The 22,471-nt window shown below is 35.6% G+C and overlaps 1 protein-coding gene across 4 annotated transcripts in view; it reads left to right on the forward strand.

The window, feature by feature from the left end:
- Nucleotides 1-22,471, forward strand: part of PTAR1 (protein prenyltransferase alpha subunit repeat containing 1) — a 38,899-nt gene that overhangs the window by 3,484 nt on the left and 12,944 nt on the right. For 2 of the 4 annotated variants that reach the window (XM_061201202.1, XM_061201203.1), the window contains exons 2-3: nt 6,542-6,711; nt 16,035-16,101. The exons of the other annotated variants lie outside the window; for them this stretch is intronic. In XM_061201202.1, the coding sequence (XP_061057185.1) occupies nt 6,542-6,711; nt 16,035-16,101 (237 nt within the window). The remainder of the gene's footprint in view (nt 1-6,541; nt 6,712-16,034; nt 16,102-22,471) is intronic. 4 annotated transcript variants of the gene reach the window in all.

Raw genomic sequence — 22,471 nt, forward strand, 5'->3', positions numbered from 1 at the left:
ACAGTCTTGGAGACCCCTACAAGAAGCAGTGAATGGACTAAAAGTAACAAAATGTGACTGAAAAGATAAAGTAGGGACAGATTATGGAAGTCCTTGACTATCTGACTTAATTTCATTCATTCCATCCGTGCATTCAGCAAAAGAATGTTTCTATTTGATAGATACAATGCTGGTCTCTAGGTATATGGGGCTAGGATTGGGGTATAGATTGATGAACACACCACACTTGGTCCCTGCCCAGTGGAACTTTAAACAAATCAACACACAAATTATGAAAAGAGCCCCAAAGGATGAGAAGGATAGTTTGAAAGAATAATAACAGAGAGGACTAATTTAGGATGGAAGGTCAAGATAGTTTTCCTGAGGAAATAGCAATTTGAGACATGAGGCTTGGATAAGAGTTAGCTCAGGGAAAATATACTTCCTAGGCAGTGGGTAGGCCCCAGTGAGAATTTTTGAGTAAGGCAGTAGTAATGAAAGGCAGTTTCAGATCGTCTGCAAGTTGAACTGAAGAATAGGAAAGCGTAGAATCTTAATTGACTTCTTAACACTTGATTTTTATCTATTTATTTGAACAGTAGTATAGTTGTAAAAGTTTGGGTTTGCAGTCTCACAGTCCTGGATTTGAACCTTGGCTTGTTATTTACTAGCTGAGTAGTCTCAGATGAGACTCTTTCCTCATCTATAAAATGGAATTAAAATTCCTACTTTATAAGATTAATGTGTGGAATAAATGAAATAGTGTATGTAAAACCTAAAACAGAGCATTGCATGTAATAAACACTCAGTAAACAATAGTAATTTGTGTATCTGTTTTCTAAATAGGGTCAGTAATATAATTTCAGTGATAGTAATCTTTAGAATTGAGAAAGCTTGTGAGTTCTCTGAAATATCTTAATCACCAGTAAAGTTTTAGTTAACAATATGCAAGGGTCAGTTCTTTTAGATACTTTTCTAACTTTTTGGTCATTCTGGAAAGAATTCCAGTTTGAAGGAAAAAAAAATAACTATTAGATTAAAAAGGTTTGTACCATTTGCTGAATCTTGGGCTGTTTTCTCTTCAGTCACTCCACATTACAGGGTTCAGTTTTAATATTTGGGGACCATCCTTACCTCCCCGACAGGAAGCTGGTCAATATTACTTTTGTAAATAAGTGGACCTACTCCAGTTAGACTGATGTTTCTGAAAAGTACAGACAAGAGAAGCTGTCTAAACATGAGGAACAAGGTCAGTATCAGTGCTGTATGAACCTTGAACTTCATCTGGAAGTTAGTGGATCCCCATTGTGAAGTGAAGCGCTAAGGGAGATATACCATGCTGTGGATGATCTTTTTAAGTAAGTATGTAGGTTCATTCCATGTTGCTATTCCTTTGGAGCAGCCTTCGAAGGTAACCTAAAAAGTGAGCACTGTGGTTTCTCGTTGAGAAGACTGGAACTTGATAGCTGTCCCAAATTTTCATGTTTGTAAAAATCCCATGACCTTGTTAATGCAGATATTTACTTGAGTATCCTGGTTAAGCACCAGGAATCTAAATTGCCAGAAACCTAAAAATAAAAAAGAATGGAATGTGGTGGTAGTGAAAGAGTCAGAAATTTCTCTTATGAGACTATTTCATAAGGAAATAACTGGAGATGTATTTGATGTTTACAGCACATTCATTGCAACCATGAACGATACAAAAATTATATAAGAAAATGTTTAATGTGAATTGTTAAATTAAAAAAAAAAAAAAGAATTATAGGGGCTTCCCTGGCAGTCCAGTGATTAAGATTCCGTGCTTCTACCACAGGGGAAACAGGTTCCATCCCTGGTCGGGAAACTAAGATCCCGCATGCCATAGGGCACGGCCAAATAAATAAATAAATAAAATTTAAAAAAGGATTATAGGAGAGTATGTCCAATATAATCCCACTTTTGTAAACTACTTAGAAAAAAAGGATGCATACCCAACATTAGTGGTGGTAGAGGGATGACAAATGACTTTCAGGTTTTTTTCCCTGAATTTTCCAACTTTGAGTATGAAATTAGAATTTAAATAGCCAGAAATCTTGCTAGAACTCTAAAGCCTGCTTGCTTTCACTGATGTCTTTATTTTCACTGTAGTGGCAAAGGTTTGGGGCTAAAAAGTAGGAGATCCAGATTTTGAATTAAGCCACTAGCACTATGACCTTGAGTAATCACCTTAACCTCAGTGGATCTCAGTTCCCTCATCTGACAAAATGAGAGACTGGAGGAATGAAATCCCTTCCAATTTCAAAATGATTCTGGAATTCTGTTCTAAATTGTCTGAAAAAAAGTGGACTATGACCTAAGGGACTAGGCATAGGAGAAATCTGAAGTAAAACACACTGTTATTTGGAATCTTACTGACCTACCTTTATGAAGTACATGTTATATTTTTAGGAAGCAGCAAAGCACTGTATCTTAGGGTCAAATAACTTGACAAAGGCTTAACTTTCTTTGCTTTAGCTTCCCATTATCTGTTAACCAAGGAACTTTTCTGGTTGACCTCAGGCTCTTAACTGAATTAATGGTAATATACTTCATCTCTGCCTGGTACTTTGTAGCTTACCACAGTCTTTACATTGTATTATTTGCTTTTCATAACTGGCAGGGAAGGCATTGTTATTCCTGTATTTCAGATGAGGATACTGATGGCAAGTGCCTAGTCAAATTCACATTGATCAGTGGTAGAATGGAGACTAACTAGAACCCTGGACCTTAGAAGATTGAGTGCTTTTGTCTCTACATCCTCCTACCTCTCTTTTAATGTTTCTTTTTTTCATAGTGCTTTATATTCCCTGATATGACCATTTTCATTCTCTTTACATGAGAATAGCTTTTGGGTTTCTCAGTCATAAAATTTGAAAGCTGGATGAGACCTAGCAGCCCATTTCCCTTATTTAGAAATGTAATGCAATTCCTCTATTTTACAGATGAAGAAATTGAGGTCTACAGAGGCCAAGTGGCAGGAGATAGAGAGATCGATACATATATAGAGAGAGATATCTATATCATATAGACAAAGCTAGGATTTGGACCTACTGCATTAGAAGGAAATCAGAGGTAATGTTCTTCTGGAGAGTCAAGAAGTGATATTCTTTGAAAACTATTTGAATATTATCACTGATAATCAGCGTTCCAGTAGCAGTTATTGAGCACCTGCTATATCCAAGGCATTCTTGTTTTTTAAAATTATTTCTTGGAAGGATAATAGCCAACTAAAGCAATGTGTTTTTATTTGTGCAGATGGTTCTGTACTTTCATTTAGGTACCAGATTATTAGTTGGGCATTTTATGTATGGTGTAAATAGTGAGCAAGGCAGGTTTCTACATTGTGAATTTAAGTAAAAAGTCCTCCCCCCAAAATGGACTATACTCAGAAGCTAGGATTCTTTTATTCTTGTTACTCTAACATTCATATTGTTGACTTTTGCAGTTCTTTGTAGTGTTGTAGGTGGTTGTTAGATCTCAGAAAACAGACTTTCTTGAAATAATTACACTGAGTTTATTATTTTTTAACTATAATTCTAGTTTTCTTAAAATATTCTGTTTTACATAGTAATACCTGAACACCAGAAAATACCAGCAATTCAGACATGTATTTAGTCAGTTATAGATCTAGATGTGGCTAGTTGTCCTAATAGTGTGTTAGATTAGATTAGATTTCATATCACCAAATACAAAAATATATTTTGAAATACTGGACATTGGCCTCAGATGCTCTCTCAGCATTGCCCCATTCTTCCTAAGAACTTCATTTATATTACTAGAGTGGCAAAGTGTTAACATTTTATTATAGATATTGACACAACTCCCCAGCAAAACCATCAGCTTTGTGTAGTCTGGGACCACCTTGTTTTATTCATTTTTGCATTTTCAGAACCTAACACAGTATCCCATTCGTTGTAGTACTCAGGAAATGTTTAGATAGTACTGGCATGGTGTATCAAAGCACCCCTGAGTCAACTGAGTCAGTTGTGGGGACAAAAAGCCTTAGGTCCCAAAGTCTACTTGGGAGTTAAATCAGCTCAAAAGAATGGTTAGTGACTTGCAACCCCTAGAATACCCTCTTGTATTGATATATCCCTGTGTCACTAATGAAGTGATCAGTAACAAGTAGGTTACTTCTGAGCTATCCAGTTTAGAGTTTCCAGGATGGATTTTATTTTAGTTCCACAGTCTCCCACCAGTTTGTGATGGTGGCCTAACAGATAAAGAGTGCTTTTCTTATAACCTGTAATTGAACAGTTTTCCTCTTTGCATTTGTCAGTCAACATACTGTCTTGGCAGGGGAATCCAAGGGCATAATAGATGCTGTCACACACAAGCTCTGAAAACCAGTTCTTTATTCTGTTTTTTAAAAACACATTTAAAAAAAATCTGCTTAGACGCTCTAAAAATATTTATGTCAACTGCTCTTGTTAAAAGGTTTCTTGTAAGTTATTCATTAATTAATGGAAGAACATACTATTTGAGAAAGGATGTTTCACATAGACAAGAACTGTAAGTTCTTTATAGTTGAAAGGAATGAGTGCAGGTTTTACAAAAATATTTTTGTGTTTGCTGGTTCATTTACTGTGTAAGTCAACTGCCCTATATATTGTTTATTAAATCTCTGCCTGTAATGTAAATTTTCTTTTTTTTTTATTGGAGTATAGTTGCTTTACAACGTTGTGTTAGTTTCTGCTGTACAACAAAGTGAATCAGCTATATGTATACGTATATCCCCATATCTCCTCCCTCTTGGACCTCCCTCCCACCCCACCCCCCATCCCACCCATCTAGGTCATCAGAGAGCACCGAGCTGAGCTCCCTCTGCTATACAGCAGGTTCCCACTAGCTATCTATTGTACACATGGTAGCGTATATATGTCAATCCTAATCTCCCAATTCATCCCACCCTTCCCTTCCCCCACTGTGTCCACATGTCCATTCTCTACGTCTGCATTTCTATTTCTGCCCTGCAAACAGGTTCATCTGTACCCTTTTTCTAGATTCCACATATATGCGTTAATATACGATATTTGTTTTTCTCTTTCTGACTTACTTCACTCTGTATGACAGACTCTAGCTCCATCCACATCTCTACAAATGACCCAATTTTATTCTTTTTTATGGCTGAGTAATATTCCTTATATATATGTATCACATCATCTTTATCCATTCATCTGTTGATGGACATTTAGGTTGCTTCCATGTCCTGGCTATTGTAAATAGTGCTGCATTGAACATTGTGGTACATGTATCTTTTTGAATTGCAGTTTTTTCAGGATATATGCCTAGTAGTGGGATTGCTGGGTCATATGGTAGTTCTATTTTTTGCCTGTAATGTAAATTTTCAACTTAAGTTGAGGTGGATTAAGGGATATAGAAGCGACCACAGATGAAAATGGTCAAATCCTGAAATGTATTTTGTGTTTTAACAATATTTACATATTAGCATGTTTTTTATTTTAGAAATGTATAAAGAATTATAAAAAAGAAAAGAAAAAATGGCCCACAGTCTCACTGATAATATAATTTTATTAATAATCTGGTCTACATATATTTATTAACAGGCAAGCATAAATACATTTTTGACATTTTAAAAATCATAAATAATATGTACAAGTAACTAGAAAATTTAAACTGTATAAAAATAAATCCTCTTCCCAAAAGGTTCTTGGTATCCTTTCAAGAAATTTTTTAATGCATCTATATATCTTTTTAAAAGATTATACAGGGACTTCCCTGGTGGTCCAGTGGTTAAGAATCTGCCTTCCAATGCAGGGGACGCGGGTTCGATCCCTGGTGGGGGAACTAAGATCCCACATGCTACGGGGCAACTAAACAACTAAACCCATGCGCTCTAGAGCCCACACACCACAACTAGAGAGAAGCCCACAACTAAGAGCCCACGCACCGCAATGAAGACCCAGAACAGCCAAAAGAAAAGGAAAAAGACTAGGACTTTGCCCTTAAAAAAAAAAAAAAGATTATACAAAGGGCTTTGTGCTGTACACTGCGTTTGGCATTTTGCTTTTTTTGTTTTATGTATCTTAGCACCCTTTCCATACCAGCATATGCAGATTTACCTCATTATTTTTTTTTCAGCTCTATCACATGGATGAACCACATTTATTTTACCAGTCTTATATTGTTTGATACACATTCAGAGTATTTCCAGATTGTTGCACTGTTGCCATGAATATCCAATGAATTCATATATTTTGGCACAGGATAATTTCTGAACAGTAGGTTCACTGGGTCAAAGAGCCTATGTACTTTAAAAATTGACAGACATTTTCAAATTTCTATTCAAAGATTAGACCAGTTTTCATTCCTGTAACAGCGAGTACAACATACTAATTTTTCCATACTCTTGTCAGTATTAGCAGACTTTTAAAAGATTATTATTTCTTCCAATCCAGTGGTGAGCTAAATATTTTTAAGAAAGGGAAATATGTACAGTTTTTTAATATTCTCTAGGATATGAAAATTTTTGAAAAGGCTAGTATTCTTATCTTTAATTCTTTTTTATGTTTTACATATTAAGAGATGAAATTGGCCTGATCCCATGTCCTGAAGCTAGGTATAATCGGAGTCCCATAGTCCTGGTTGAAAACAAACTTGGCGTGGAGAGCTGGTGTGTCAAGTTCCTTTTACCGTATGTCCACAACAAACTCCTTTTGTACAGAACAAGAAAGCAATGGCTGAACAAAGATGGTAAGTATGGAGTCTATCCTCTTTCTTTGATTTTTAGAAGCAGCATGAAATATAGTGGGAAGAACCCTCTCTGATGTTGCCATTCCTGGATTCTAGTTCTGGCTTTTTCATTCACTGCCTGGGCAGGCGTTTAACGTCTCTGTCAAGTGAGGAGCTTGGACTCATCACTCGTTTTCTAATTTTGCATCCATGATGATTCTGTGGAAGGTGCCTCAAGCAGGGTGCCAGGCCCTCTACTGCAAACAGATATTCTGATTTTTTTTTTTTTTTAAATGTATTAGGGTCACTTGTAAGATATTTGAAGAAAGCATCTTATGGCTAAAAACAGTTCGAAAATCTGTGAAGTGGACTCTAGTCCCTACAAGCTCTGATTCTCTGGTTTCTAATCCTTTAGTACATTATGAGCAATAGAACTCATTTAGTCCAAATGAGGTAACCAAGGTGTGATGGTGGTAGTTATACTGTGAACCAGGTCAGTGGTTTATGATGGTTGTACTTTGACTCCCAAGTAAGCTGTGGCTCACTGTGTTCTTCTGTTCCTATGCTGAAATGAGCAAAAGAAAACCATCCCATTTCTTCATTTTTTCTGCTTCTCTGAGGTAGTTCTTTGCTGCATCAGACAATCCCTATTCATCCCACCTGGTGTCTTTTCCTTGTTTTCCCCCTGTATGTGATGTTAAGCCTCCATGTACACAAATTCAGTTTACTTTTTAGGTAAATGTAAGATCTGAGTTCTCACTTTTTTGGAGAGTGCTCATCCAAGACCATATTCTTGACTGTTTCTGTAAAGCTCCTTCCCCTTCCCACATACAGCAGTACCTTCAAAAGTGCTCAGTATATCTGGTAGCTAATTTTGAATAAGAACTTTGTTTCTTAGAGAATTTTAATTATAAGTTCAGTAGCCATTACCGAGGGCCTACTCCTACCTGAAGCTGTTCTAAGTACTGTGGGGGATAAAAAGATGAATAATACCTGTTTCCTTTACTCAGGAAGCTTACAGTTGAGTGAGAAACAATCTCTTCGTGGAGAATACTGTTGCCAAAGGTGACATACCGATTTCCTTGTGTTCCTCTTGGCATTGTCCTTAATATACTGTCATAATAGGTTAATAACACTTTTCCCTGTTTAGACCAGTAGAAAAGGTAATCTGATTTGAAGATTTAATGTGAAATAGTTTCTATTTTCTGTTTCACTCAATTAGTCCACTGATATATATATATTTCTTAATTATAAGGCTATGTCTAAGTTTATGGCATAGCTTAAGTTTGTGGCAGAAACTTAAAGGCATAAGTTTAGGCAGAAACTTAAAGTTAAGGGCATTTATCTGTTGTTAGACCCTCTTTCATTCTCCATTCCATTACCCTGTAATAGTTTTCATCAACATTAAGGTACAAAGTAGCACCATGTGAATCCATCAAGTTATTTTTTTGCCTAACAGAGCTATATTGTGTATGTTCTGGCACACAGAAATGTATAATTGAGCCAATACATAACTAACTCTGCAGGGGGAGACAAATGATGCTCTTGTAGAGAAGAAACAGTATGAATTTGAATGTCTCAAAGGCTGTCGTTTCAGATCATTAGCTTTTGCCCATTCATGTATGCTAGCCCAACCCGCCTTCTTCCTGTAGTCTTCCAAGTTCTTCTCTCCATTTCCCTGTTTCTTGTCTTTCTGGGCAGTGCACTGTAGGCTTTACTAAATCTCCTCATCATGTAGTTTTATCTTGATAGACCCAGGAGAACCCAGGCAGAAGATAAAATGGTTAAGCTCACTCACATGAATTGCTGACATCTAAGGTTTGAATTCTGATGCAACTGTGCGTGTGTACAGAAGCAACTTGATTTTATCTTAACCTATATCTTCATGGAAGTAGTTTTCAATTTCACTTTTTGGGGGCAGCAACAGTATAATTCAATGCGGTGTCATATATTACTCAGGTTGTATATTGTATTATTGGTAAAAATATGGAAGTGAGTTTCTGATTTGACAAAAAAAGATACCTGAAAATGCAGACTGACTAACATAAGAGTGTTCTGCTAAACTTGTGAACTGAAGAACACAGTGGTGAATTTTGCTAAGGAAAGAAAGTTTAAAAGTATTAGGAAAAAGCAGTTATTTCATGAAAATGCTATACTTTTAAAATTGTTTTTGTAGAAAATATACATATAAGAGCCAAGTGAAGAAAGCTGGCAGTTTAAGAACAATTTCAGAAATGCCAGTGTCTTTGTGATTGATCATGCCAAAATCCTAGGCATTCCCTTAAGAATGTATTCTGTAACTGCAGGTGACCTTTATTCTGGGGATATATTTTTTTTCTTTTTAACCAAACTGAATTCATGCTCTCATTAGTGTGCTGAATTCCTTAGGTGTTTGAAAATCATCTCTATTAGTCAGGGTTCTCCATAGCAACAACCAATAGAGATTTTATGTATATATATACATAAAACGAGATTCATTATGATGAATTGGCTCACATGATTATGGAGGCTGAGAAGTCCCACAATCTGCTTTCTGCAAGCTGGGGACCCAGAAAAGCCGGTGATTTAATTCAGTTTGAGTCTGAAGGATTCAGAAGCAGGGGAGCCAGTGGTTTAAATCCCAGTCTGAAAGCTGGAGAAGATAAGATGAGGTGTCCCAACTCAGGCAGACAGAGGAAGCAAAACGGGTAAATTCTCCTGTTTTCCTCCTTTTGTTCTATTCAGGTCCTCAACAGATTGATGTTCACCCACATTGGGGAGGGCAGTCTACTGAGTCTGCAGATTCAAATGTTAATCTCATCTGAAAACACCCTCACTAATACACTCAAATCATGTTTAGTAATGTTTAATCTGTGCACCCTGTAACCAGTCAAGTTTAACCATAGTTTAACCAAAAGTAACCATCACAGCCTCCCTGTTTAATTACTTAGAGAGAAACTAATATTTTTTAAAAGTGTGCTGCAGTAATAGCCATATTTGGTTTGGGAGAGGGGTGATACTGTAATTCTGATTTATGAAAAATCCATGGCAGAAACAAAAAGCAAGAGAGGAGTCCATAGCATTGGAGTCCTGACTGAGTAGTGCTCTGTCCCACACTCTATCTCCAAGTCAGCCCTTCCATCTTTTTGTTGTTGTTGTTCTTCCCTCTTTCTCACAATGCTTGCTCTCAGTCCATCACTGAGCTCTCTCTTATCTCTTCGCTTCTTATTTCTCATCTGGACAAATATTATTACCTCATAGTTGGTCTACCCCATTTTCAGCCTCTTTCTGTCATCCATGTCCGTCATGCCACTAGTCAGTCGTTTCAAACAACACTTCTTAGAAACACAGTTTGAAAGATGCTTTTCTGAAATATGTATCCTCTTGTTTCATGATGCCTAGAGGGACAAGGTAGAGTCATTATCCTTGGCATGGTATTCAAGGGCCTTCACAATCTGTCCCCAGGTTGCATTACCAGCTTTTTCCTCTACTTTATATTCAGCATCAGAGGTTGTAGACTCTCAGCCCCCAGGCTGAAGCCAGCCCACATGTTTATTTCGTTTTGGCTTGTATAATGTTTTTAAAATTGTTTTTAAAACAACTTTGTTGTTGGATAAACATTTCAAATCAGGATGAACTTCTAAAATTAGGATGGAAATATGGATTTCTGCCTTCACTTGAAAAATCAGAAGCCTTGGATGCATCCGTTTCTGCACAGCAGCAATTGGCTGAGGATCATAGCCTCTGCTTTTCTTGACTAGGCAAGCCTATTCCAGTTGACTGCAACCTCTTCATGTCCTTCAGACACTGAGGCAGTGTCATTTGCTACTTACCAGGTTTGCTTTGCCTCTTTTTTGCCATTTATTTGAACCCTGGAAGCATTTGAGTTTGCAGCTGTTTGATGTACATTCCAGCCACAACAAACACTGTTCCATTCTTGGACTTTGCTGTGTACTACTGCCTTAATTCCATGCCTTTGCTGAGGTCAGGTTCAGGTCTAATGTTGTCATTATTGTTGTGTTTGCCAACACACACACACGTGAAGCCTCTTGACTGCTCCAGGAAGCAACAATTACTCCTCTGCTCTCCTGTGGGAGTCCTTATTCATACTGCATGCGTAGTAGAACTTACCACACTTTATTGTAGTTGATTATTTAAACAATGTTTATCCCAGCCAAATTGTGGGTTTGTTAGAAAGAGGGGTTATAGCTTGTCTTTATTTACTCAGCACTTTTATGTATTCAATAGACATTTGTCAAATAAGTAACGAGTTTGGTAAGCAAGAGGTTTTAGCTTAGTCTGGCTATTGATTCAGTGACTGTATTCTGTAATAAACAGGACCTTTCTGGTATTTACCACTAGCCTCACCTCAAGCCTCTCTTGTTGTGGTAACCTGAATGTATTTTAGAGGAAGAGATTAATTAATCCAAGTTGACCTTGGATTTATTTTTAGATGCATGAAAACATATCTCTGTTAGAGACAGTTGTCAAACCCAGTGTCCAATACCAGGTGACTGCTCACCTTGGGCCATTTCTAGAATGCATTGAAGCCAAGAAAGCATATTGGTCTTTCTCTGACTTTTCTGTAACATCCTTAGATGTTCTCCTTGTTACAGCTGAAATTTAGGTACTTTTTTTCCTGTGTGTAATGTGCCCTGATTCATTTTCTCCTTGGGATGTGATGATGAGCTAGTCATATATTGGAGTGTGTGTAACAAAGGAATGGTTATTTGCTGGTATATGTTCTGGTGTTTGGAGAGAGATCTGTTTAATTTCAAGAGACTGTAGGGATATCAATAGCTCACATCTTGGTAAAACTGCAAAGAAATGGTATGTAGTTGATGAGATGGAGAGAGTGAAATAGTCAACTGTTGATTATACATGTTTATCTTTAGATCTTTGGTTCAACCCTCACTTGAAGACAGCAAAGTAATTGTAGACAGTGTGCTAGGTTGGAAAGAGCATCTTCTTTGCAAGAAAAACAGACCTGGATTTAGACTCAATTTATCAGCACACTGAAGTCATTTAGCAGTGATTTTAGGCAAATTACTTAACCTTTTCCTAGTTCCACACCAAAAGAAGAGAATTCTCACAGGTCTCAGAGGGTTGTTGTGAGGATCACATGAATTAGTGTATGTAAAGCACCCAGCACAGGGACTGGCATGTCATTGACTCTCAAGACACACTAGTTTCCTTTCTCTCATTTATCCAGAGCCAGTGAGGAAGGAGAGCAGAAAAATATATATAATTCAGTAAGGATTCTTTAATTATGTCCAATATTTATAACCTAGTTACTTCTACTTCATTGGCCCTTTTCCATTTCTGGTGTTCTACTTCACGCCCACCTCTTGGATCTGACTGGAATGCTTCTTAAAGGAGGTCCCATCTGAACTTAAGTCCTGAATCAGAAAGAGTTAGCAGTTTATCAAAGAGGAAAGGGGAAGGGCATGTGACTGTATGTGTTACTAGGCATTACTGGTGGTTGGCCAAGGCTGTTGATAAGTTTTAAGTGTGTTTAGAGAATAAGTATGTTTAGAGAACAGGGGGGATTTGAGAAGGCTCCCTCCACTCAGCAGTCGCTGCTCAGCCAGCTCAAGAGATTCTTTTCCTCCCTCTGGTGGCATCCAATCCCAGTATCATTTATAACTGGGCTAGGAGATACAGGCTTTGTAACAGGAGTTATCACTGAGTGCTTGCTGTGTGTCAGGTATTGTCCTAACACTTCATGGGTATGAATCATTTAATACCCCCATGAGGTAGTACCATTATTAGCTCAGTTTTACATATGAGGAGGACACTAAGGCACAGAAAGATTGATGTGCCTCGGAACTTCCCAGTCAGTTGTAGAGCTGGGCTCTGAACCCAACAGCTGCTGTTGCCCTGCTAGGGGGAGATCCTCCAGTAAAAGAAGTGCTCTTCACACATCCACAAAATGAAAAGTGGGGACTTAGGTATTTTCTGTGTTAGCTTTTGCCTTGTGCTGCTATACAGAAGTATCTTGTGGAGGATGAACTCTTCATTTATGGGTAGGGAAGGAGAGTTGCATTAGAAGTACAAACAAATAGCAACTATGATTGGTCAAATACACTTTTTTTTTAATGCAGAAAGGGAGAGTCCAAGAAAGTAAATACCAGTTTATCTCATTATCTGGGAAGTGTAATGGATTTTGAAAAATTGTGGACTTAAAAAAAAAATTCCAGAGGCCTTCCCATCATGCACAAACATTTTCATACAGCCATTTAATAACCAAGTGGTTTTTTGTTATTGTTTATTACACAAGTTTAGAAATTTAGACAGCTTCGCAATAAGAACAACTGCCTCAGTTTTTCTGACTTCTTTGATTAATTGATGTTGAGAATATTCATTTCTTGATAAGTAGTAATGGTGTTTAGTTGAACAAGTATTTATTGAGTCAAACTGTGTGTCAAACAGCTATGGAGAAATGGGATGAATCTCATTGCTTACAACACTAAGGTTGATGTTATGATCCCCATTTCATAGGTAAGGAAACTGAAGTTCAAAGACATTAAGTTATGTAGGCAGTAAGTGGAGAAGTTGAGATTTGAACCCAGGCAGAATGCTTTAAGGCCTGGGCTCTTACTACTTCTCTGTGATGTGGGCAGACTTGGAATTTCTTTTGGGCAGAGGCCATATTTTTTTCATCTTTGATGAATGAATGGCTAATTTGAAGGTGTATTAGAGAGGACCAGCATCCAAAAAATATACAGTCTCATCAAGAGGATAATATTTATATAAGTTCAGTAACAAAGTAAGATATACACAGAACATAGAGATGAGAGATTGCTTTCAACCATGTAGGTCAGGAAGGCCTTTATAGAGAAAGATGCTTTTTTTTTTTCTTTTAACTTCAGGGATAGGAGGACATTTCTGGCAGAGAGAATAGGAAGCAGGTAAATCTGAGTTATAGCCAGAGAAGAAAAGGTAGACAGATGGGCAGTATGTTTAGGGAATAGGGGGTGTTTGGTTCAAGTGGAAGGTAGCACATGAAGGGAAAGTAATGGAAAGCCAGGCTGACAAGGACATTGGGACCAGATTCTGTTTTCCAGGTACATTTCTCCAGCACCCTCAGCTTTAGTCACACTCAGGGTACCCATAATCTTTTGAGAGCATACTGTGTGTGAAGTTCCCTGCCTCTTTACCTTTGCTCATACTTTTTTCCACAGTCTGTAGTGCCCTTTACTGTCTTACTCATTTATAGTCTTCCCTGGGTACTCCAGTAAGAATTAATTGCAGCTGCTTTGGTGGTCCCCAAAATGTGGTATATGTTTCTACTTCGCAATTATTTTAGTTTGCCTTATAATTGTTTACATATTCTCTCCAACTAAAGGTTAACCTTCTAGAAGGCAAGATGAGGTCTTGCATTTCTCATAATATCCATTCTCTCAGTCCTGTGGGCCCAGTTTAATCTCTGCACATAGTCAGTACTTGGTATATTTTGGAATTAAAGGAATAATGGTATAGAAAATTGTATTTAATTTCCCTGGTAAATGTTAAATTAGTGCCAAAAACTACTAAAAGTAAAAGAAGGAAGAGGTTTATTAGATTGTTCTTTATAGACATACTGACATTATATAATATATACATCGATATTATATAGTATGTTTGTAATATAGACATTTCATGATGCTTGTAATGAGGAAGATAAAGTTCAAAAATAAATGTGTGCTAATCCTACCTTTTGTTGCTCATTTATCAAATGTTATAATGTATTCGGTAGTAATGAAATCATAGGCTCACAATAAATGTTAATCTCTTATTGAGATGGTTGAGAATTGAATAATTGATTTTCGTGTTCACTAAAATATTTTAAGATGACTATAGGGATGCACTTATGTGTATTTACTCTTAGATTTTTAAAAGTTTATCTTTTACTTAAACAGAGAATGTCCCAATTATTTATTGTAGACAGACATTTCAATTGCAGTATAATTGAGTTATTAAAAGCAGTCAGACGCTGTCATTGCATATACTAATTGGGTGACTCTGGGCAAATTCCTTAAACTTTCTAGATGTCCATTTCCAAATGTCTTGGATTATGATTGTGAGAATTCAATGAAATAATGTAAATAAAATAATAATGTGCCTGATATATAATAATGCTAAATTATTATAACAGTTTTTATTATTTTATTTACTTAGCATTTAATATGAGCTTGGTAGAGGTTACTGTAATTTAGTATTATGCCCTAGGATGATCATCTTAATCCTAAAATTCTTTTTTTCAGTTTTAATAAAATGAAGATGATATGTCTAAATATTACTGACTTTGTTTTATTAAATATAGGCTTATGGAGCTTATTCAAGACCATGATAGATACATAGCTAATGAATATGAATAGACTATACAATGAAAATAGAAAATAGTAAACAAAATCAAAAAATGTTTGTATTAATAATTGTAATTAAAGATGTAAATTAAAACAAATAAAGTACAATTTTTTTATCTGCCACATTCATTTTTAAAAATATACTTACATAGGTCAAAGTTACAGGGACATAAGTACACTCACGTTACTCTTGGTGATGTAAATAGATACAGTCCATTTGGAGAACAATTTGGAAGTGCTTAGTAGGAGCCATACTGATATTTGTATTGTTTGACATAGTAGTTCTACTCCTGGAAAAATATCCAAAGAAAATAATCTATGAGACAAAAAGTATGCTTAAAAATGTTTGTAGTAGTATTATCCATAACAGTAAAAACAAAACAGGAAACAGCCTAAAGAATAAGATAAATGATAATATATTAAACTAAAGGATTGTTATGCAGTTGTTAAAAATGCGTACTGTAGCAATATAGGAGAATGCATAGGTAATAATGTTGAGTGAAAAACAGAACAAAATTGTGCGTTTATCATTGCTATAACTGTAAAAATGTGTGTAAGAAAGAATAATCTTTGCAGGGGAATGTAAATGAATTGTTAACTAAGTTGGATTATATGTGATTTTCTTTTTGAAAATTTGCACATAGTCAATTCTTGAAATATTTGTGAAATTAAATGAATAGTGGTATAGAAATTGTGTTTCTTTTTTTGTGCCAAAAACTACTAAAAGAATGAATAGGTTAGTTTGATTATTCTTTATAGACGTAAAGTGGTTTCAGTGTCAACTTTTAAAAAGTTATACTTATCGTAAGTAGAAGAAAATCTTCATGTCTTTGTATCTGAGGATAATCTTTGTGTCTCTGACAGCTTAGAACAAGGTTATCATTAAAATTACTATGACATGAGATATAAGTATAATGTGATATATATATAAAAAATAAAGAGGATCTTAAAAGAAAGAGAAGCCACACCTTCAAGGGTAGGACTATTTGTTTTTAATATGACTTCTCTTTATTTTAGAACTGATAGATGTCACATGCACCCTGCTACTTCTAAATCCAGACTTTACCACTGCGTGGAACGTGAGGTACGTCATTCTCATCAGTGATAAAATGACATTGCCCAAATTTCTGAAGACATATAAGCCCCATGAATTGTTAGCTTTTTGAAAAGTGAAATATAAATCACATATTCATGGCATCTTAAACTTATTTCTTCTTTATAATATCTCCATGACAATTCTAATATACACTTTGCCCCTTTTTGCATGTTTATGTCTGTTCTCCCTAAACTTCTTGCCTGAAATATAAATTTTCATGTTGAATTACAGTATACCATTTGATACATGCTTTTGTCTTCCTTCCTTTTTTAGGGGGGTAGAAGGAATCAGCATAATTGGTTGTATTGTAAAGTGTTGGTTAGTATATTTGAGAAGCACTGCAGTGCAGTAGAAAGTGTACAAGTGAGCATTCAAGGTCACAAACTGTTAGTTTAGTCACATTGTGACCTCTGTGGGCAAATCATTTGAAGTCTCTGGCGCTCAGTATTTTGGAGAAGGACCACATTTTATTAGTATCTTAAGTTCTTTTAATTCTGATTGTTGTAGCTTTAAACACAGAATACTTTATAGAAATATTAAAATTCAAGCCAGGTTCACTTTTTAAAATTTTCATTTAAACAGTATGTATGGTTTTTAAAAATTGGTGGTTCTTTAGACTAACACAAATTTTCCTGGAGGAAAGCAGGATACAAATTGTAGATAAATAAAAGTGAAGTCCTGTTGAACATTGTAAATTCATTTAAAATTTCCTATCGGAAAGAGCCATAGATTATAGCTCTTTATCTTTAAAGATGACTTAAACAATACTTTAATTTTCTGTGAATTTTAATTCCACGTTAGTGTTTTATAATACCCATTGAATTTTATGTTTGTAACTAGTTTTATTAAATTTAGGTAACCTCTATTATTTTTTTTAAAATTGTCTTTTGACTGATAATGATCATATATTTAAAGAGTGAGAAAGGATAGAATGAGATAGAATGCTTTAAAATTTTACAAATTTTAGAATTCTGATTTTCTTTCATGGAAAGCTCCACAGTGGTTAGGGAGTAGACTAATGTTTATGAGTGACTACTATATTCCAGGGACCATACTACAACTTTATATGTTATCTCATTTAACCCAAACAATACTTGACAACATTTGTTCATTCATTCATCAAATATTTATTGATTAACTATATACTCTATGCTAGGTCCTAGGCACTGGGAATAGAACCATGAGCAAAACAAACAAAAATCTCTGTCCTTATGGAACTTTTATTCTAGTAGAGGAAGAAAAGCAATAAGGACATTAATAAGTGAAATATATGGTAGATCAAGTGTTGGTTAATCCTATGGAGAAATGGGAAAGGAAGGTAGGGAAGACCAGTAAGAGAATGGAAGGAATGGTATTGCAGTTTTAATAGGGGACATTTGAGCAAAGACTGCCATGAAGCCAGGGATCAATCTCTGTCAGTTTTGGGCTAAGAACATTCCACGTAGAGAGAACAGCAAGTGGAAAAGCCCTCAGTCATGACTGAAGTGTTCCTGGTTATTCTGGAACAGCAAGGAAGCCAGGGTAGCTGGAGTAGCATGAATGAGGGAGAGAGTAACAGGAGATGAGGCCAGAGAGTGATGGGCCAGATCTCACTGGGCTTTGTAGATCTTCATAAGCTGCTGTAGAAATTTTGACTTTTACTTGGGGTGAGATAGAAAGTCATTGAAGGTTTTCAAGGTTAGGAGGGACAATATCTTATGTTTTAAAACCCTGGTTCCTGTATGGAAAGTGGACTGTAGGAGTGCAGGGAGCAGTTAGGAAGTTAAGAAGTGGTTGCAGTAATTTAGGTGAGTGATGATGGTGACTGAGGTAGATAAAGCTCAGCACTAAAAGTGGTGTGAAGCAGGTAAGATTCTCACTGTATTTTATAAACTATGTAAGCTTTGACTGTATTTAATAAACTGATTTTAAAGACACAGATGATAAGTTGGATGTGAGAGAATGAAGAAGGTCAAGATTGACTCTGGTTTTTGGCCTGAGCAACTGAAAGGTTGGAGTTGCTATTTACTGAAATGGGGATGTCTGGAAGAGGAGCAGATTTAAGTGCGTGAGGGGGCAGGTGCTGGTTGGAAGTCAAGAGTTCAGTTTGGGACATGTTAGGTTTGTGTCCAAGTAGTTGTGTATGAATCTAAAGTTCAGGCGAGAGTTCTAGGCCATATATAATTTGGGAATCACTGGAAAATGTATGGTATTTAAAGCCATGAGATTGTTTGAGATACCCAAAGTAGTGGGTATAGATATTAGAAGAGAACCAGTCCAAAGACTAAGCACTGGGACACTACAAGTTTCTAGAGCTGCACAGTTCAATATAGTAGCCACTAGCCACAAGTGGCTATTGAGCCCTTGAGATATGACTAGTCTCCATTGAGATATGCTGTAAGTGTAAACTACACATCAGATTTTGAAGACTAAGTACCCCCAAAAGTAAAATATCTTCCTTATTAGTAATTTTTATATTGATTACATGTTGAAATTATATTTTGGGTATATTAATTAAATACATTACTTTATACTTGTTTTTAATGTAGCTGTTAGAAAATTTTTAATTACATATATGGCTCACATGTATGACTCACATTATATTTCTATTGGACAGCGCTGTTCTAGAGTTTGCAAGATGAGGAAGAATCAACAAAGGAGACTTTTAGGAAGGTACTATAAACTTAAAACTGAGCGCTTTCTTAAGGGTAGAGACCATGGTTTTTTTTTTCCTTGTTTCCCTAGCCTCTAACACTTTAGTGCCTGGTATACAGTAGATACTCAGTTTGCAGACTGGGCACTGAAAATAATTAAATTCAGTGAAAAAGAAATGAGTGTAATAGAGAAGTGGGAGTACCATTTTTATTTATGTTCACAGATTCCTCATCATTACAGAGGAATTTAAAATCCTCCCACAAAAAAAGGTTCTTACTAGCATAATGTATATACACAAACACATATAATTCATTGTATATTCTATACGGCAGTTTAGTGGTGAAGAAAAAACCTAGTTCTTAAGATATATGGATCTTAGTCCTGTTTCATCAATTAACTAGCAGTTGACTTTGGACAAGACCTTTAACTTCTCAGGAGTTTTAGTTTCCATATCTGTGAAATAAAAGATCTGAATTAGGTGATTTTTTTTTTTTTTAATGATTCTGTTGAAACAGTGTTTTGATTGTGTGTGGTTTGGTCTTATGAAGGGAAATTGCTCCATAAATCTGACTTAATGATGTTAATAGCAGTTAATCTTGAAGCTATTCTAGTAAGATGATTTAGTAAGTTTTGTGCTAGATGAGTAGAAAGGAAATCTTGATTTTTAAGAAACCCGTTGTAGATATGTGTTCTAGTAAATTTTAATTTGTATTGGTAAGATTGACATATAAAGACATAGAATCATGAGTACATTTTCAGCAAAAAACAAACAACTTTGGAAGTAAACTGATCTAACCCTGTAAGTTCTCACAAATCAAATACTCAACATTTTATGTTTAATTGTTCGTACATTTCTTCTGCAGTAACTTGGGGAATCATTGAATGACCTTTGGCTGTATTTTATAAACTGCTAAAAGATGTTGTAACATATCAGTAGTTCACTTTATAGGTGTCGCAGTCTTAGGAAGAAAAACAAGGGCAAGAATAAGTTTTTGAGCTGATCTGTGATTATAGTATGGGATGCATATAGTTTAAAAACCCAGCTGGTTCTAGAAAAAAAATGACTGGTACTTTTTTTTTCTTTTTTGCTTTGAATTTGCTTTGAAAATTGGTGAATTAATTGATGAAAGAGGTTGACTTCATAATAATGTCCTATTTTTCCCTCAGTCTATGAACATAGAGAAGCAAAACATCTTTGAGCAGCTAGAAGAGCTGACACCAAGCTCCAATGATTCGTATTGTTTACTCAAAGTAAAGATTGATTTAAATTTAATTGGTAACTTTACTTTATGCAGATTTGATGTTTGGTTCAGACACTTTGAGCTTGGAGACCTTGAGCAGGTTACTGAATCTCTCCCAGCTTTTGTTTCCTCATCTGTAAAACAGAGGTAACATTGGGTTGTACCATATAAAATTGTTCTTTTTGTAAATCAGAAATGATTAAATCCAAACTTTCAGATCCTGGTTTCTAACACCATTCTCTAATAAAAGGAACTGGGCTTTTTGGAGAAATGGCTGATTCTAGGACCAGGCTGGGAAATACACCAAATGAGCCTGGAACATCTTTGAGAGCCAGAAAGTAAGGAAGTGCTTCCATTGGCCAAAGCTGGAACAGTTTGAACAATAAAATAACATAGTATTGGATTATACCCCAAAGTAGAAAATGGATATCCATAAGTCCATACTGATAAAAGAAATGCTCAAATAAACAAACAAACAAATAAGAGACAATAGACAACTCTCCCATACAGAAGAATTCCAAATAATTTATCTAGGTAACTCCCCTCAAAGAGATGGAGCATATATCTTCACTCCTTAAAGTGTAACCTTTTTCCAAAAAGTGCAGTGGAGGAATCTAGCGTATACTGCCTAAGCCAGGTATTCAAGGTCAACATCAACAGTGAAAAGTCATGCTGATATTATGTACCCATGATATATGATGAAAATGGCACTTTACCTCTGTGGTCCCCTCAAAACCCATAACCCTAGTCTAACCGTGAGAAAAATATCATACAAAATACCCAATCAGTACTCTCAAAACTGTCAAGGCCATCAAAAACAAGGTATATCTAAGGGACCGAGAGGAGCCTACAGAGATATAACAACCAAATATAATGTGATATCCTGGTGGGACCCTGATATAAAAAAAGGACATTTGGTAAAAACAAAGCGATTCTGAATAAAGTATGGACTTCCAATACTAATCTATCAATGGTTCATCAGTTGTGACAAATGTACCGTAATAATATAAGATGTTAATAATAAGAGAAACTGGGTACAGGCCATACAGAAATTCTCTGTACTATTCTTAAGAACTTTTCTGTAAATTTAAAACAATTCTAAAATAAAAGGTTTATTTTAAAAAAACAAAAAAAAGTGAGTATTGGCAGTTTCATATTATTTAACATAATACAGGATCTTTGTGAGAATTGAAGTAGAAAATATATGTAATTCACTTAACACACTGCCCGATTCAGGAGAAGTGTTCAATAAATGGTAGTTTTTATGAGGATGACTTTTATTATTATCATTATTGTTGTTTCACACAAAATAACTGAAGATTAAGGGGTGAAAAAACGGTGGCATATGTTTATTCAGTATTTACTATATGCCAAGTACTGAGGCTAACTAGTTGAGATTTAGCCATGGACATGATACACATGGCCCCTGGTCTCCTACAAATTTTGGATAGAGTGACAGCAGAGAGAAGCCATAGTTTGAGATGGTAGAGAAGACATAAAAACTTTATAAAATAAGATAAACTTTGCAGAAATATAAAAGCACAGGAACTCACATAGAGGAAGAAAACACACTACTTACCTTAGTAGTACTAAGTACTATGTAGTAGTAGCCTGGAGGCTCCTGTGGGTGTGTTTTAACCAACACTAGCTGATTTTCACAGTGATGAACTAGAGTCTTCAAGGGAAAGTAATGAGGTTTTTCATATACTGTTTAATTAGTAAGTGAAATGTGTAGCAAAAATTTTAAAGGAGTAACTTTTATTGTTTGAAAAATCTGCTATGTGAGAAACCTCATTCCTTTTATCATTCTACTTTTTATTATTTCTTAAAACTTTAGTCTCCTCCCTTCTCCCACATTTTAAAAAAAGTCAGCCCTCACATAATTTAATCCCATAACAAGGTTGCATGTGTAGCATAGCAGTGTTTCTTACCACCCTGCTCTCTATCCCAAATGACACAGATGCCTTGTCCTTTCCTAATTAGTTTTTTCCATATTTATTTGATGACCCTCACTTCATGCCTTCTTCATCTTTTAGCAGTGGACCACCTAAGGCTTTTAGGATGAATATAGAAGCCCAACTTATTCAGTATGCCAGAAAATAAAGCCACCTCAAATTTAAGACAATACTCCATTTCCTCAATAACAGTCCAAAAAAAAAAACAAAAAGATTTTTTTAGGCTAATATCAATATGTAAACTTTAAGGTAAGTACATGAAATAAGCAAATTTCTTCTTAGGATATTTAATTTTTCAATTTAGTTACACACCTTTAAAATAACATGTTACCTGAAATATTTTAATTTATAAATTCTTCATTTTGCTACTCACATTTCATTAGACAGTTCAGACTTCTCACATGGCTTATTGACATCAGTGACTTTGTCATCACGAGAACTATTTTTTGAGTTATCTAGCACAGTTTTCCAGAGCACATCGTGTTTACTTACATTTTAGTTGTTTCAGATACAGCACTTTCCATATCC

This window comes from Eubalaena glacialis, chromosome 9, assembly GCF_028564815.1.
Source record: "Eubalaena glacialis isolate mEubGla1 chromosome 9, mEubGla1.1.hap2.+ XY, whole genome shotgun sequence".
NCBI lineage: Eukaryota > Metazoa > Chordata > Mammalia > Artiodactyla > Balaenidae > Eubalaena > Eubalaena glacialis.